At 37.8% G+C, this 15,192-nt stretch overlaps 1 protein-coding gene across 1 annotated transcript in view; it reads right to left on the reverse strand.

Annotated features, from left to right (window-relative positions):
* LOC125242008 (centaurin-gamma-1A-like) overlaps positions 1–14,266 on the reverse strand; it is an 87,298-nt gene extending 73,032 nt beyond the window's left edge. The window contains exon 1 of the mRNA XM_048150707.1: positions 13,824–14,266. Within this exon, the coding sequence (XP_048006664.1) occupies positions 13,824–14,019 (196 nt within the window). The 5' untranslated portion in view covers positions 14,020–14,266. The remainder of the gene's footprint in view (positions 1–13,823) is intronic.
* Positions 14,267–15,192: the final 926 nt, after the last annotated feature.

Raw genomic sequence — 15,192 nt, forward strand, 5'->3', positions numbered from 1 at the left:
GCGGGGAGCAGGAGTGGCCATACTGTACGATAGTACTCTTTATTATACTGTGGTAAAACCCTGTTACATTCGAATATGGGTTTGTAAACTACTTTTTCTATACTAGTACATAGTCCTCCATTACACCTGTATGTATGTATGTTATGTATGTATGTATTTAAGCTTTATTGTACACTAGCTTTTGCCCGCGGCTTCGCTCGCGTTAGAAAGAGACAAAAAGTAGCCTATGTCACTCTCCATCCCTTCAACTATCTCCACTTAAAAAATCATGTCAATTCGTCGCTCCGTTTTCCCGTGAAAGACGGACAAACAAACAGACACACACACTTTCCCATTTATAATATTAGTATGGATAAAGGAAACAAAAGAGACACTGTTAAACAGTCAGTCATATACAATGTAGGCGGACTTATCCCTTAATGGGATCTCTTCCAATCAACCTTTGAGGAAATGACACCTGTCTGTTTGTTCGAGATCTCAAAAAATAATGAACGGATTTTCATGCAGTTTTCGCGTACCAATAGAGTGATTCTTGAGGAAGGTATAATTCCTTGTAAATGTATAATTACTTTAGGATAGTGTGTCACAAGATAGTAATTAAAACGGTTTGTGTACTATCAGCTGCAAAAGTGCATGGAAAAATGATGAATTAATTCATTGATAAATTCGCCATCCACTTTTGCAGCTGATAGTGCATCAATAATACCTACATAGCAGCAATTCCCAAATAGTTTGTACATTTGGATCACGTCTCCGATTTTGATAAAAATTGGTAGGCTGATAGAGTCCATGATGCTGAGCAAGATCCACTAGGTTTCCCAAAATGTCCTAGGTTGTTTGTATGAAACTTTCCTTTTTTGTTACCGAAAATGTATAGAAATCTGGTAACAAAAAGGAAGGTTTCATACAAACAACCTAGGACATTTTGGGAAACCTAGTGGATCTTGCTCAGCATCATGGACTCTATCGGCCTACCAATTTTTATCAAAATCGGAGACGTGATCCAAATGTACAAACTATAATACAGTGAACAAATACAGTGCTACATTTAGTTTCAACCTTGCCTCTGCAAAGATTTATACGTATACGTCTCCATATCATCTAAAATTGGCATTAGTCCTGCAACAGTCATGGACATGATATATTAATTGGCATCTGACCAACATTATGAATCACATGGTTTAAATCTTAATCACTATGTTTCTAACCAAGTAAGACGGTCAACCAAATCTAGGCACTAAAAAAATGTATAAATAACAGGGATTGCTTACACCCTCAAGGCCGATCCCTAATGAGTAAATCCAATTACAATAGTGCCCTCATTAGTACGTCATGTTAATTGTTAATTAATCAGTCTGCGTGAGTGAGATACATCAATACAACCATGAATCAGCTCGATAAATAGTTATTTTCACCTCTTGATTCTTCGAAAATTTTCAAATCTAGGGTGAACAGGCATCTTCTGGGCGAGCTCACTTCATCGTAGGCCGTCTTTGCCTTTGGCTAGTCTGTGGCCAAGAGTAAGTCCATTTAAAAAAAAACACTTTGGCTAGCTGGTAGAATTTACCAATACATGATCATTTTGAATCATAAATATTGAATAGATTGATGGAATTGATTTGGTTTGATGTAGTAACTGTAAAATTACTAATTTTGTTCCAGTTGCGGTGGTGAAAAATTGTGTGTTTCACTCGGTGGCAAAACTGGCAGTTTGGCAGCAACCTTCGAGCCTTGAAACCCTCGCAACGCTCAAGATTCCACATTCTGAGTCAGTATTAATCATCAATATTGGGCTCGTGCAGTTAAACAACAACTTTGCCCCCTTGTAAAACAAATAGGTAACTATTGTTTTAAATAAACCCGATCTAAATGGATATCTACCTACTCTAAATAAGGTGCATTAGGGTAATTTCGAATCACAGAAATGCTCGGGTAATTTCGAAAGGGGAATCTTGATATGATGGAAATAAAGGTGGTTTTTATACGACTTTCGCAAGTAGACGACTTTCGAAATTACCCTAATGCACTTACCAACATCTTGCCAGATATTTTTGTACCTTCATTCATACAGAAAATATATCTGAGTAGCTGTCGAACGTCCTGCCTAGATAAACCAAATCAGAGCAAAAACCCCATAAGAAATAACAATAGCTTTTTGTAAACGTCTCGTTGGCTCTGACCTTGACACCGAGGATGATTGATGAGAGGAAAACATACTTATCCTAGCATAGCAGTAGCACTCACATTGAAGATCAAACAATACTGTGAGTTAATACGTTGTAATAAAGTTTACTATTCCAAAATGTTTCCGAGATCGACTTACTGCTTTTGCTTACAAATCGTACAATATTGCCTTATCACAAATTATGTTAGATTTTTTTACTGTACCTCTATTGTTACATCGTAATAAAATTTGGCAGGTTCGAATAACTTATTCTTGAAGGAATTAATACTTATTGTCTACAATTATTTTGCCAACTTTTATTGCATTTGATTCTCTACTACTTATCGATCTCGTCACCAAGTTTGATAAAAATATATAAATTAATTCAACGAAATTATGAAACTAACTCCTTAGGTGTGTAGTCACACTAGTCACTCATTTTACAATTATAATATATATTTTTAATAGAAAACACTTCAAGAGGCGCAAAGAAATAACGAAGCAGGCAAAGAAAAAAAAATGATTATGATAATACATACCTTTACACGTTCCGAATGATTAATTCAATTATAAGGTACTTAAGTGACGTATTTAATTAATAGAAACCAAGTTAGAAAGTCGTTTACGACTTGAAAATCATTAAATCCTATAAGATATGATTTATGTACCTTGTCGCTTTAACGTCGTGTATAAAATGTCATATGAAATTGTCAAACGATTAAAAGCGACAAGGTGCAACAATCATCACTTATTTATGCCGTTGACGGTATCTACGTAGGTTCATTACATTCAAATACCCACCTGCGATTCATGAGTTTCTGACGGTTTAGGGTCTCCCCAGACGTATCGACGCGGACGTCGTATCGATAAGTTTGGGGAAACCCTCATAATACCTGACCTATTTACTCTATATCGTTCATCCATATAAAGTTTTTAATAACCTGCGGGGAAAATATGCCACGCACCCTCTGCCCTCAATTATTTTTAGATCCTTATATCTTTTTACACTCACATGACGCAGGGTTTGTGTCGTTATTTCAACGTAGGCGTCGTTTATTAAAATTGTGTCATATATGATACATTAAGAGTATGTCAGATATTGATAAAACATGTTCACTCTCTGTTACCATGAGTTTTAATACATAGTCGATAGCGTACACGCCATGGGGAATTAAAGCTAGGCCACGCATGCGCGTTTTGATAGCGGTAGGCGGAGCGGTAGCGGAGCGTCAGCAGAGCGCAAAGATAGCGGTGCGCCGGATGAACGCTGGCGTTGCGCCGCGCACCGCTATCATTGCGCTCCGCTAACGCTACGCTATCAAAACGCTTTATGTGTGGCGGAGGTTTTAATGTAATTTTTTATTTTAGTAAGACCGGCAACAGTCTTAAAATTCATAATCTGAAAATCATAATCTTATGAAAATCAGACCGAGTGCACGGATTTCCATACAATTTCGCAACTTTTAATTTTTAAGATTACTTATGAATTTTTTCTACTCCCGAACTGTTATTCGTCATTTACAGGGTCGTGCATACATCTTTAAAACCCTACATAAAAGTCTATTCCCAAAGCCAGCGTCCGACGGCTTTCAGCGCATGCGCGCAGTAACGAAAAACCTGAAAACGCATTGTTTGGCTCTGTAACCATGGCAACGCATTGTTATAACGATACTGCGCGCGTGCGCGGGAAGGCTTTGGGCAGCTGAGCTGACAGTGCAAACCTTTGCGTCAAAATACAGGAAACAGTGTGAATTTCACGAAAATTATTCAAAAAAACAATGAAAAACTAAGTGCATGGTCGTAGAAAATAGTACATTTCGTTATAAGTGCGAGAAGTATGTCATTACTTCACGAGTCCCGAGACATTTTGCCACGAGCGGCACGCGAGTGGCAAATCTCGGGACGAGTGAAGAATGACATTCTCGCACGTGTGACGAACGACGTTTTTTAATACAGTTGCGAAAAAATACTACTACTTACTTACAACGAAATAAAACAATCCGAACTATCAATTTTCCCATGGACATTGACGGATTATTTGACAATTCAAAGGCGTATTTTTGAAGCTTTTAAACTTGCGTGCATATTTTCGAGTTTGCTATTCATCTAACATAATTTATTTCATTGGGTGCCATAAAAACATAAACATTTACGATTTGGGACGATTGTTTAATGTACAACTACATTTTAATTTAATCGATCCATTTATGCCCCGACGTATTGCAAATAACGTAAAATAATTATGACAAATCGCGTAACATATTGAGGTTTTCTTGAACGTGCATTAAGTTAAAACATGGTAGACGCCTCTACTTTGACAGGTAGAAGACGCGTTTCGTTCCAATCATGTTCTATTTACACGACTCATTATGACCGATTTTTCAAAGTATAAACCATTTTATAAATTATGTTTAGTATGACTAAAAGTAAACAATTACATATGAAATATTAACGTTTTAAATATTAATCACTTAATAGTATGTTCATAGTTTTATTCTGTCTTAGTAAACTAGACTAATATGAAAACAGCTCGGTAAGGAGTCGTAAAATGGAACGTATATACTTTTTACGCACTAGTTCGTAAAATACAACTTCTCGCACGCTAAACAGCCAAAAAACGGGCACTTTTTGAGCAACTGTATTAAAAAGTATTGTATGCAACGGTGTTTAACTGAGTCAAAAAATACTCGTAGCGTTTTAATAACAATTTTCGGCTTCGCCTCAAATTGTTACCCACGCCACTCGTCTTTTTTGACCTCCTTTAAACGGCTATTGCATAAAATACTATTCTATTTGGTCTGACACATCGTATATTTTTTTTTTAGATTATGAATTTTAAGACCATCTGTTGCCGGCCTAAGACTGTTAGGAATCCATGTAATGAATAACATTTTCTTTGATGATTATACTATGCAATAAGGATTTCTGCAAACCTATCGATACCTGCTTGCAAGGAACTTCTGTGTGCATTACAGCGGATAAAACCATTATTTATTTTAGAAAAATTTTTGAAAAGAAAACCATAAGATTATGACGCCATGGGCCCATATTTCTCAAAGCTGAAAGTTACAAGTTACAAGCGGAAATCTCTATCCAACTTGTCATATTAGACATTGACTACCACTTGTAAATTGTAACTTGTAGCTTCGAGAAATGGGCCCCATGAAGTAAAAAAATGTTTTGATCCAAAGCATAAATAAATGTCCCATAAGTTCATACCAATTGCAATAATTACTAATTCCATTTAACTAAGAGTTATACTATACTATAGCTGAAATGGCTAAATGGGAATCAATGAACATTGGTATCAAATGGAATCAGTAATTCAGTAGGTATAAATTACATTGAATCAATCTGGCGATAGAATAGACATCATTGTTCTCCTGAATACAATCGGCAATTGTCAATATCCACATTCACTTCACCCTTACCACGGGTAATGGACTATTTGGATGATGTAAACGTCTCTGTGCAAATTTGAGAACTTTTTTCATATTCTGCTTGGAATCATTGTGGTCTTTCTCTCCAGCTCCAATAAAAAAGGTTCCCTAAATACTAGACAACCATTGTGATTTTCTTGGCATGACTTTCAACACCATCGACTTTGTGGACTCGCTCAGTTAAGAACATATCACTTTGACCAATAATAACAGAGCGAGGAGCAATACGAAAGAGTGGCCGCAAGTACGTCCTGTTTGGAGCGATGTCTACAATTCCATACATAACTTAACCTTAAATTTTGAAAAAAACCCCGACCGCGACATAGTAGACCGATTTTCATGAACCATGTCTAAGAACACTCCCAACTAACTCGGCTTTCAGACAAAAAAACTAAATCTAAATCCGTTCATCCGTTCGGGAGCTACGATGCCACAGATATACACACACACAGACAGAGAGACAAATAGACAGACACGTCAAACTTATAGCACCCCGTCGTTTTTGCGTCGGGGGTTAAAAATGACGCTTATCAAAACCTTTATCCACGTCACATTTTCGAAAGAAAAGCGACTTTTAGACGTAATGACAGAAACACTCGCGCATTAGAGTAGGTACAATTCATCCAATTATGAGAGATTATATTATGTGTATAACCTTGACAAAGATTTATTCAAATTTGAATTTTGACATGCTGTTAATAGAGTCAAAATGCATGATGCATATATACATCACTATGCATATAAGGGTTAATGAGAAGTTACACGTTGTACACTAAACCAATTGGAACCCTAGGCCGATCTACTCGTACATCTACAACTATGTTAAAATTACAAGCAGTAAGAGATTTCTTACAATCAATTTATAACGTCACTATGACAGTTCTACAGTGGCCTACGGCTCCAATTGGTTGACTGTACATGTGGTACGGGTATCATGCGATTATCAGAAATGCCAATGTCAGGCGTATAGAAACAGATATGAGTTGGATGTGCGTTTCCCGTTTCAGGAATTGTATGCTGTTCATAATTGATGGACACATTCTACGTAAAACCTTTGAGAGAGTATGGAGAGCGTGATACATTGATATTGAAGTCAAATCCGTGTAAAGCTGGGTCCACACTTGTGACATGGAGACAGACCGGACTACGTGGCATCGAACAGAACATGTTACGCTAAATGTGGACGATCTAAGGGATCATCCCTACACAAGAGACGCATGTCCTGAGGCGCGGAACGCGCCGCGCCGCCTGGAGCGCGCCAAGAGACGTCTCTTGCGCGTCCTTCCTATACAAAATGTACTGAGGAGGCGTTTTTTAAATTACATTCAGGCGGTGTGGCGCGGACGTCTGTTCCTCGCCTCCGGACATGCGTCTCTTGAGTGGGGATGATCCCTAAGTCGTGCTGACACGGTCACAATCCATGAGTACGTCGAAATGTTACAAGTGTAGACGCATGGTAGTGAACTAGACTGCTGCGTGGCGTGGCACGCGCGTTTATTATTCTTCTATTTCTGATAACCGAGTTTCAAAATCTAGTAGCTTAAATTGAAGTCTATCAAACTGACAAAGAGTCAAAACTTAATTGGGGCCTAATGTACTAAATAATTCATATTATAGGATATTCTTACACAGATTGACTGAGTCTCACCGTAAGTCAAAACTTAACCGCGGTCTATGTACAATTTGTACATACTGTGTGTCCAAAGCGAGGGAACAGGAGGGTATTAAAAATGATATGATATGAGCGAGTAAATGATCATACCGCGTACAACACAAAATCCTCATCTCCATCATTGACAGTCAATAAGATTTTATTATAAAGAGATAACAACTACCAATTAATTATGTACTGTACATATAAAGTAATCGACATCATTATCATGTGTTGTGCTCTGTGAATCCCGCTCATGTAAATATGTTCGTATTTGGTTTTATTTGCACAATATTCATTAATTTATGCGAGCATTGCGATATCGAAGGTATTTGGTTATACTTCTCGGAATTAATGCATAGTGCATATTTAATCTATTTAGTTTATAGGTACGATTAAACCTACTATTCATTCACATTTACTAAAATAAATTTAAGGTAATACGATTCACATCAGACACAAGTCCCAAACACATCTTAAGGTCCCTAATATCCCCATACGTTCATAAAGGTCAATTTCCAAAATGATTTCCCCTTAGACCTGAAACGACCCACTAACGGCGACGATAATGAGTTTTGTAGGTCAAACCATATATTATGAGCAGCCGGTACCTTGAGTTTAAGACGTTTTAGAATACTTAAAGACATATATTATTCGGTATATTTAAGACAAAGTCTAAGAAACAATGTACCTCGGAAACACCAAGAAAAAAATATGCTAGTTTGGATCGCGTCACACCTATGTTTGAGGCTCGGCTAGATGGCGCTAGTATTAATATTAATACCTAATATTATTACTACACCTTATAAAACAAAGTCACCCGCCGCGTCTGTCTGTGCCTGTGTGTGTTCGAGATAATCTCAAAAAGTACTGAACGGATTTTCATGCAGTTGTCGCGTTCGAACAGAATGATAATTGAGCGACTAAATTTGTTGAAATATTCCGATATCTGTTGATCAAGACGGTAAAAATGGTGGTTATCAAAAGCTTTAATTGAAGTAATTGAATACGCTGCCTATACCGATTCAGAAACAAAACAATATATGGGGTCATTGTACCTCTTATATAGGTCTACTAAAAAGTCTACGATGGCCTTTGACCTTTTATACGGTTAACTTACTACTACCATTTTTATTTAATTCCCATGCGTAGTTGGGGCAGGCCGCTAATAATGGTGCTCCCAAACTGGCTGTTATATCATATAATGGTGTGACAGGAACAGCGCGATGTCCCTCACGTCGAAAACCCTTGGTAGTGGCTGTCCTGTTAACGACTTCGGTAAGGTATTACCCCAAGCATTTTGGCTGAGGATATTATAAAGAAGATGTATGGCTTTTGTATAATGTGTTCTTGCGGCTTTACCCGTGTTTTGCAAACTTCGCAGACTTCCGAACCTCAGGATATAGCTGTCTCAAGTTTGCCTAAAACAAAAACAATGCAAATCCTATTCGTGTAAGAAGTAATGTTAAATAAGTTTTGATCTTGGCCAAAAATTGACTACCCAAAGATTATAATACCGAGTATGTAGGGTTACTGATGGCGTTATATTCCACCACAGAATGGGATCCAATCCAATCGAGTCAAAGCAACAGAGAAGAAAATTTATAAGTATTACATACTTTTTCCTTCAGTTTCAAGAACACCATTATGGCCATCATTATCCATATCTGAATAACAGAAATCTACATATTTCAGATTTATGGTTTAATCGCAGGAACATTTTCAGTGTATCTTTTTTTCGGAAATATTTAAAAGAATCGATGATCCTTTCTAATCCTTTTACATAATATATGGTCACCATAACTTTCCTTTTGGTCTTGAATCATGAATCATAACCTTGGGTGTTTTAAAAATCATTAACGAGATTTCGCAATCGAGAAATAGATGAAACATCTTTAGCCTTCCACTTTCAATTGTTTTAGTAGCTGTAGATAAATCGTCGAAAATCACTTACCCTCTTATTCATAAACGTTCACTAAAGTTATCAAGCCGATAAAGTTCGTTTGTCCCTTTCTGAGGTATCGGTGTGATAGAAAGGGACAAACGAACTTTATCGGCTTCATAACTTTAATTAACGTTTATGAATAAGGGGGTTAGACCATTATACAATTATACATACATACCATACATTATCCTTTAGATTAGTCTACCATTATCCACCTAGCTTAATCTAGATATACCTACGTCATTCAACAAACGTGAGCTATGTGTAATCTGTATGCAAATGCTGATCGACTTGGTACTTAAAGCGAGAAACAAATAAACAAACTCTCTCTTGCATTTGTAAGATGCATTAGTGAGTCTAATAAACTTCGTTCTCTTTGACAAAGACTGGGTACTTGTAGGCAAATATTTATTACTACTTAGAATGGGAGAGGATCGGGCTGCTAAGAGAGCGTATCTGGGAAGACCAACTGATAGCCGCCTAAGCCGCCCGGCGGGTCGGCCCAGATACCGCTGGGAAGACAGTGTGATGGCGGATCTGTGTCAGCTACAAGCCGATGATTGGCAGGAAGCTGCGCAGGATCGGGATAGGTGGCGTGCTCTCGTTTTGGAGGCCAAGACTCTCTTTGGATCACAGAGCCATATTAGTTAGTTAGTTTTTTTTTCAAGCGGCTTCGCTTGCGTTAAATTCGAAACTTGCGGAATGCTCTATACAAACTTCCATTCCCCATTTTGGGGAAGTAGGGAGTCAGAGAGCGACAAAAGATGGCCTTTTTCATTCTCCATCCGTTCACTATCTCACATAATTATTTTTAAATCGGGACTTAATCGCGTATGACTACATATTAAACTGACCTCCAACGTTTCAGGGACGGTGTTGTCCCCGTGGTCCCGATTTAAAATAATTATGTGTAATAATCGTGAAAGTTTAAATCAGTGTTTTAAACTATCACGTCAATACATCGCTCCGTTTTGCCGTGAAAGAAGGACAAACAAACAGACACACTTCCCCATTTATAATATTAGTATGGATTGAGGACCTGATTTGTTTTGGCAAAAGTTTATAATTTGTTATTAGCTGTTGTGTCGTCATACATTAAATGAATTCTGTATTGTGGTATCATAAGGGATATCGCAATTTTGTTTAACCCCTTAATTGCTAAGCGAACTAAGCAGTCTTATGTGTTCTGCCTATCCGTTCTGTATATTGACATTAGGGTTTCTGATTTCTCGACCTATTTGAAGTCTCGAGTTTCGAGAAATCTCGAGCCCAAAGTCTCGAGTCTTCTCGAGTCTCGAGTATTTTTTCATAAACTGTAAAATTTCGACAAAATAGTAAACAACAATATGACTAGTATTTTTATCGCACCGCGCTATGATAAAATATGTGTAGGAACAATAAATTTTTTCTTTTAAATAAACATAAATCAGATTTTAACAAGAAAACTACAATTATAGTCCTGATAATAATACCTATAATCCTTGGCAACGACTTTAACTGCCCCGCCTGTGCAGGAGTGAGGTACATTAAAATGTCATGCATTAACTCATAATGTCACTGAAATTAAACGTTTATAATAACTTCTTCCTTGTTTCCTCAATGCCGAGGATCGTGACCACAAGTAGCGTGCAACCATTGAACGCGGTCATAAGCCATGTGACTGACTGGACGCGGTGCATGGTATACGCTGCCGCCACTCGATTTCTTCATACAGTCAGACCATCTCTAACGAGCCCCACACAAATTCGCCAATTTATGCAATTCGTGATCTCATAATATGTCCGGATAATCTATGGGTCACTCACTCCTGGCATATTTTTGGAAGCCGTGTGGTGATATTCACTTTTTGCAAAATATAGATGTCAGTTCTTCTGGCTTTCCAAGTTAGCAGTCTTCGCCAGCACCAAATCTCAAGAGCTTCAATGTTAGCCACGTCAAAGCTTTTCAAGGTCCAAGTTTTGGCACCATACACAAATTTAATTCAAACCAATCCCACGTTAGTTTTACGCGTGATTCCTCTGTTCTTTCAAATCTTATCGAGGTTAGGTTATACGCCGTAAAGCCGGTATGGCTGAAACTGCTATGAGTTTCAGCCATACCGGCTTTACGGCGTATGCCGTCAGTGCCACCACCGTCGCAGCTTATTAACGATCGACGAACGAAGGTTACATGAACGCGCTTTTTCGACTTTTTCGTACTGCGCTTTCGCTTTTAAATAATACGAGGCTGTCAAAACTAGCCAAAATCTCTGCCAGCTTACGTTGGAACGAGAGGTTAGATCGCTTTTATCTCGTCCAAATTTATGGCCGCCGTTCGGCGCCGTCCCCACCGCCTCGCAGACCGGGCAGAAGGTAGAAGGTTGCATTTCCCTTCAGTTCGTACTTTACATTCGGAAATCGAGACTCTCGAGTACCTGTCATTTTTTTCTCGTCTCGAATGAAGCCGAAATTCTCGAGAATTCTCGAATTCGAGACTCTCGAGCAGAAACCCTAATTGACATAGATAGATTTTACTGTTAACATGTATTACCCGTAAATATATTCCAAAAATAATTAGGTACTTTTTATCCCATCGGTCGTCCTCATGAGTATCTGAATTAAAAAAAATACACAAAATGTGTTACTTTCCAATGGTAATCAATTTACCTTTTCTGATATGTTTGTTTAAATGTTAAATGTTTTCATTTTTAAGGTTTTCTTAGTGTCTGAAAATCTCCCATCGGTTTTAGTCAACCTCCCGCCGTCTCCTTTTGTATCTGCCTGTCGGATATTTTTTTTTATTTATCAGATAAATATTATTTATTGATATTTATTTTTGTGTTTTTGTACAATAAAAAGTTACTACTACTACTACTACTACTACTACTATAAATAGTTTTATCAGTTCTAGTTTAAGAACCATGTATAATATGTTTTGATGCAATCATGTATTGATCATGTTTAATTTAATTTAATTTAAAAAAAAAACATATAAATACACCTTTCTTCTTCTCCCTTTTTTGCTCCAACTAATCAAATATAACCGGCAGCCATCGGATCTTTTGTTCAACACAAATATCATTGTTGTTTCACTACATTGCCTTGTGGGTTTCCAATGTTTGCATAGGTCGAAGGGTTTTCTTGTTAGACAACGCTACCTTTTGAACACGGTACAGTCGGCACAAAAATAACCATGATATAAAATGATCCGGATTATTCAGACAACTACTTCTCGCCTTTAATACCACGTTGAAAAGAAATATATACCAATATTTCTTTGACCGAGCTTGAAAAGTGTAGCTGTTCTTTCAACGTTTTATTTTATACGTAGTACGTTTTGTGGTCCGTATAATTATAATCTTCTTATAGAAGAAGGCCAGAATTTAGATGCCAGTATCCAACTTTTCAGATTTTGCCTGGACGTAATAAAAATTTAGACTCAGCTCGAAAAAAGTTGAATTTCAATTGTTCTAACTATCCCTTGGAAATTCTAACCAAGGTGATAATCGTACACAGCAAATGCTTAATAAAGGAATAAATATCTCTAACAGATACCTACTAACAAAATCTCTTGTGACAATTTCCATTCATTAGTTCGGGAAGCGTTTTCTTTTCTACCAACAATTTTCACACTGACCAAAACTGAAAGTTACAAGCAGAAGTCTCTTTCTAACCTGTCATATTAGACATTGACAACCACTTGTAAATTGTAACTTGTAGCTCCGAGAAATGGGCCCCTAGTTTCGTTATTTTAGTTTGCAGATCTATAGCTGAGTTTAGACGTGCAACATGTTATTGCTACAAGTTTTGAGACCGAATTATATGCAAGAAAGAGATGCAGATATTTGCCACTCACTCGTACCTATAGTTGCGTCTCAAAATTTGCAGCAATAACTTGCTAGACCAGTAAGTTATTGCTGCAAATTTTGATGAATGAGAGAAACTCAGCTTATGACCATTCACTGGTTCCATTTATTTTAGCTGTTATAGTTTCTTCTGCTGACTATACCGTTCCGGCCTACACAGACAGCGTGTAACCTTCCTGATTGATATAGTACGCAGGTAGCTCCCGAGTGACTCAGAACTTTAAATGGGTAAGTATGGGGGGGGGGGGGTGTACACGAGTCTTAAGAAAACTGGTTAAGGTTGAATTTAGCTAGTAGTCATGGTATTAAATAAAGAAGCGGGCAAAGCGCCAAAAATATATAGCTACAACCTTAACGTGTAAGCGTTAAAGTTGTGTATACATACTTTTGGAACTTTGTTCGCATTAATAACTTGCCTGTACAATTGTACATGTGGTGTGGGGGAGTACAGTAAAGTTTTGCACACATAAATCTAAAGTTAAGGAAATAAGGTTGAATTTAGAGATGTCGTTGAGTACATCATTATTTCTACTGTGTTTTCCTTAATCACTGGTAGGCAACTGTCTTATTAAGTACTTGTTACGTCTTGTGAGATAATGGGTTTAAGTAAACAATATGGTTGTTCGTATTGTTTTATTAACAAGGTAAAACTAACTACTTGCAAACTAGAGCATATAATAGCTGTTGATTGTAAAGCGAGAGCAATATAGGTTATCTAAGCGTCCTTAGAGACAGCGTAACTACGTAAACAATAGCCAAAATCATGATAAACAGCTTACCTTCTATAGCCACGACGTGGTCACGAATCTGCTGAGCCAGTAGGGGATCTGGCACCAACTCCACAAGGTCATACAGAGCGTATATAGAAGGATGCACGCTCTCAAACCTCTGTATCTCCTGTCTTATAGACAGGGACGTGTTCAAACACGCCTGCGAGTGCTGCCGGTTACACATAGCGCCTCTCGAACTGAACATTTGATTTTGATACACCACAAAATTCACACCGGGCGATGCATTCTCATTTCAACGCAACGCGAACGATACCGCACATCGCGACGAAACTTTCGACACTTTATAATCTCCAATTCCTTTGCAACACTGAACTTTATTCGTTTAGACACTTGCCACTGTGATGATAATGATTAGAACTGTGATGTAAATAAAGTAAACAAGCTATGAACGAGCGACTCGCTGCGAGCACGAGGAGCGAACCACCCTAGCAGCGGCCATTAGCGGTACTGGCGTTTGGTGCGTCCGCACGCGAGCTGTCAAAACAGACCCTTTTTTTTATTTTAGCGCCATCTACCGGCGGCGTCATTCGCTCGCTAGTGCTAACTTGAACGCTACTTCACGTAGTGTCGACGCTTATTCATAGATGGCGCGCTAATCAATGTGTGTTGTAAAAATAGAAATGAATAGATTTCACGGTTGAATGGAGGCTTGCTCAACTGTGTAAACGAATGTCCATTGATAAACGTGTTTATATAGATAGTGCTTGTGTGTGTATGCTTGTATGTCACATGGGAATAGTTGGGTAAATATTGTTCTGATAAATACCTATTCTTTTTGTATCCTTCCTTTAAAGCGAAGTAGGTACCTATATCGTATGATGTATCTTTCTGAGTAGGTACAGTCAAGTTCTAAATATATTTCCAAGCAACATAATTCCCGATATAATTATGCAAAACACATTCTTTCGTCATTGTCTTAGAGAAATGTAAATAATAATTATATTTGTCACATGTCTGCTTGTAAAGATGTTTGTAAATTCGAGCGTACATCTATCTATAAAATAGTCACAAATTAAATAGCAAAATATACAAAAAAGAAGTAAGTACAGTCAGCAGCAGAAGTGCCGTAGCGGGCAAGGTGTTCACAATTATCCTAACACGCTCTTATTGTCTTAAAAATAAGATCGTGTCAAGTTCATTTTGAACACCTTGCCCGCTACGGCACTTCTGCTGCTGACTGTCTGTACTATGTTTTTAAATTGCATAGTTCTTTTGCCGCCACATAGATAGTGGCGCCGGGATAGACCTATCATATGGAACTAATAACCCTCGACGCAGAAACGACGGGGTGTTATAAGTTTGACGTGCCTGTCTGTCTGTGTGTCTGTCTGTGGCATAGCTTTCTAACGGATGAACC

The sequence above is a fragment of the Leguminivora glycinivorella genome, unplaced genomic scaffold, assembly GCF_023078275.1.
Source record: "Leguminivora glycinivorella isolate SPB_JAAS2020 unplaced genomic scaffold, LegGlyc_1.1 Scaffold3, whole genome shotgun sequence".
Taxonomy (NCBI): domain Eukaryota; kingdom Metazoa; phylum Arthropoda; class Insecta; order Lepidoptera; family Tortricidae; genus Leguminivora; species Leguminivora glycinivorella.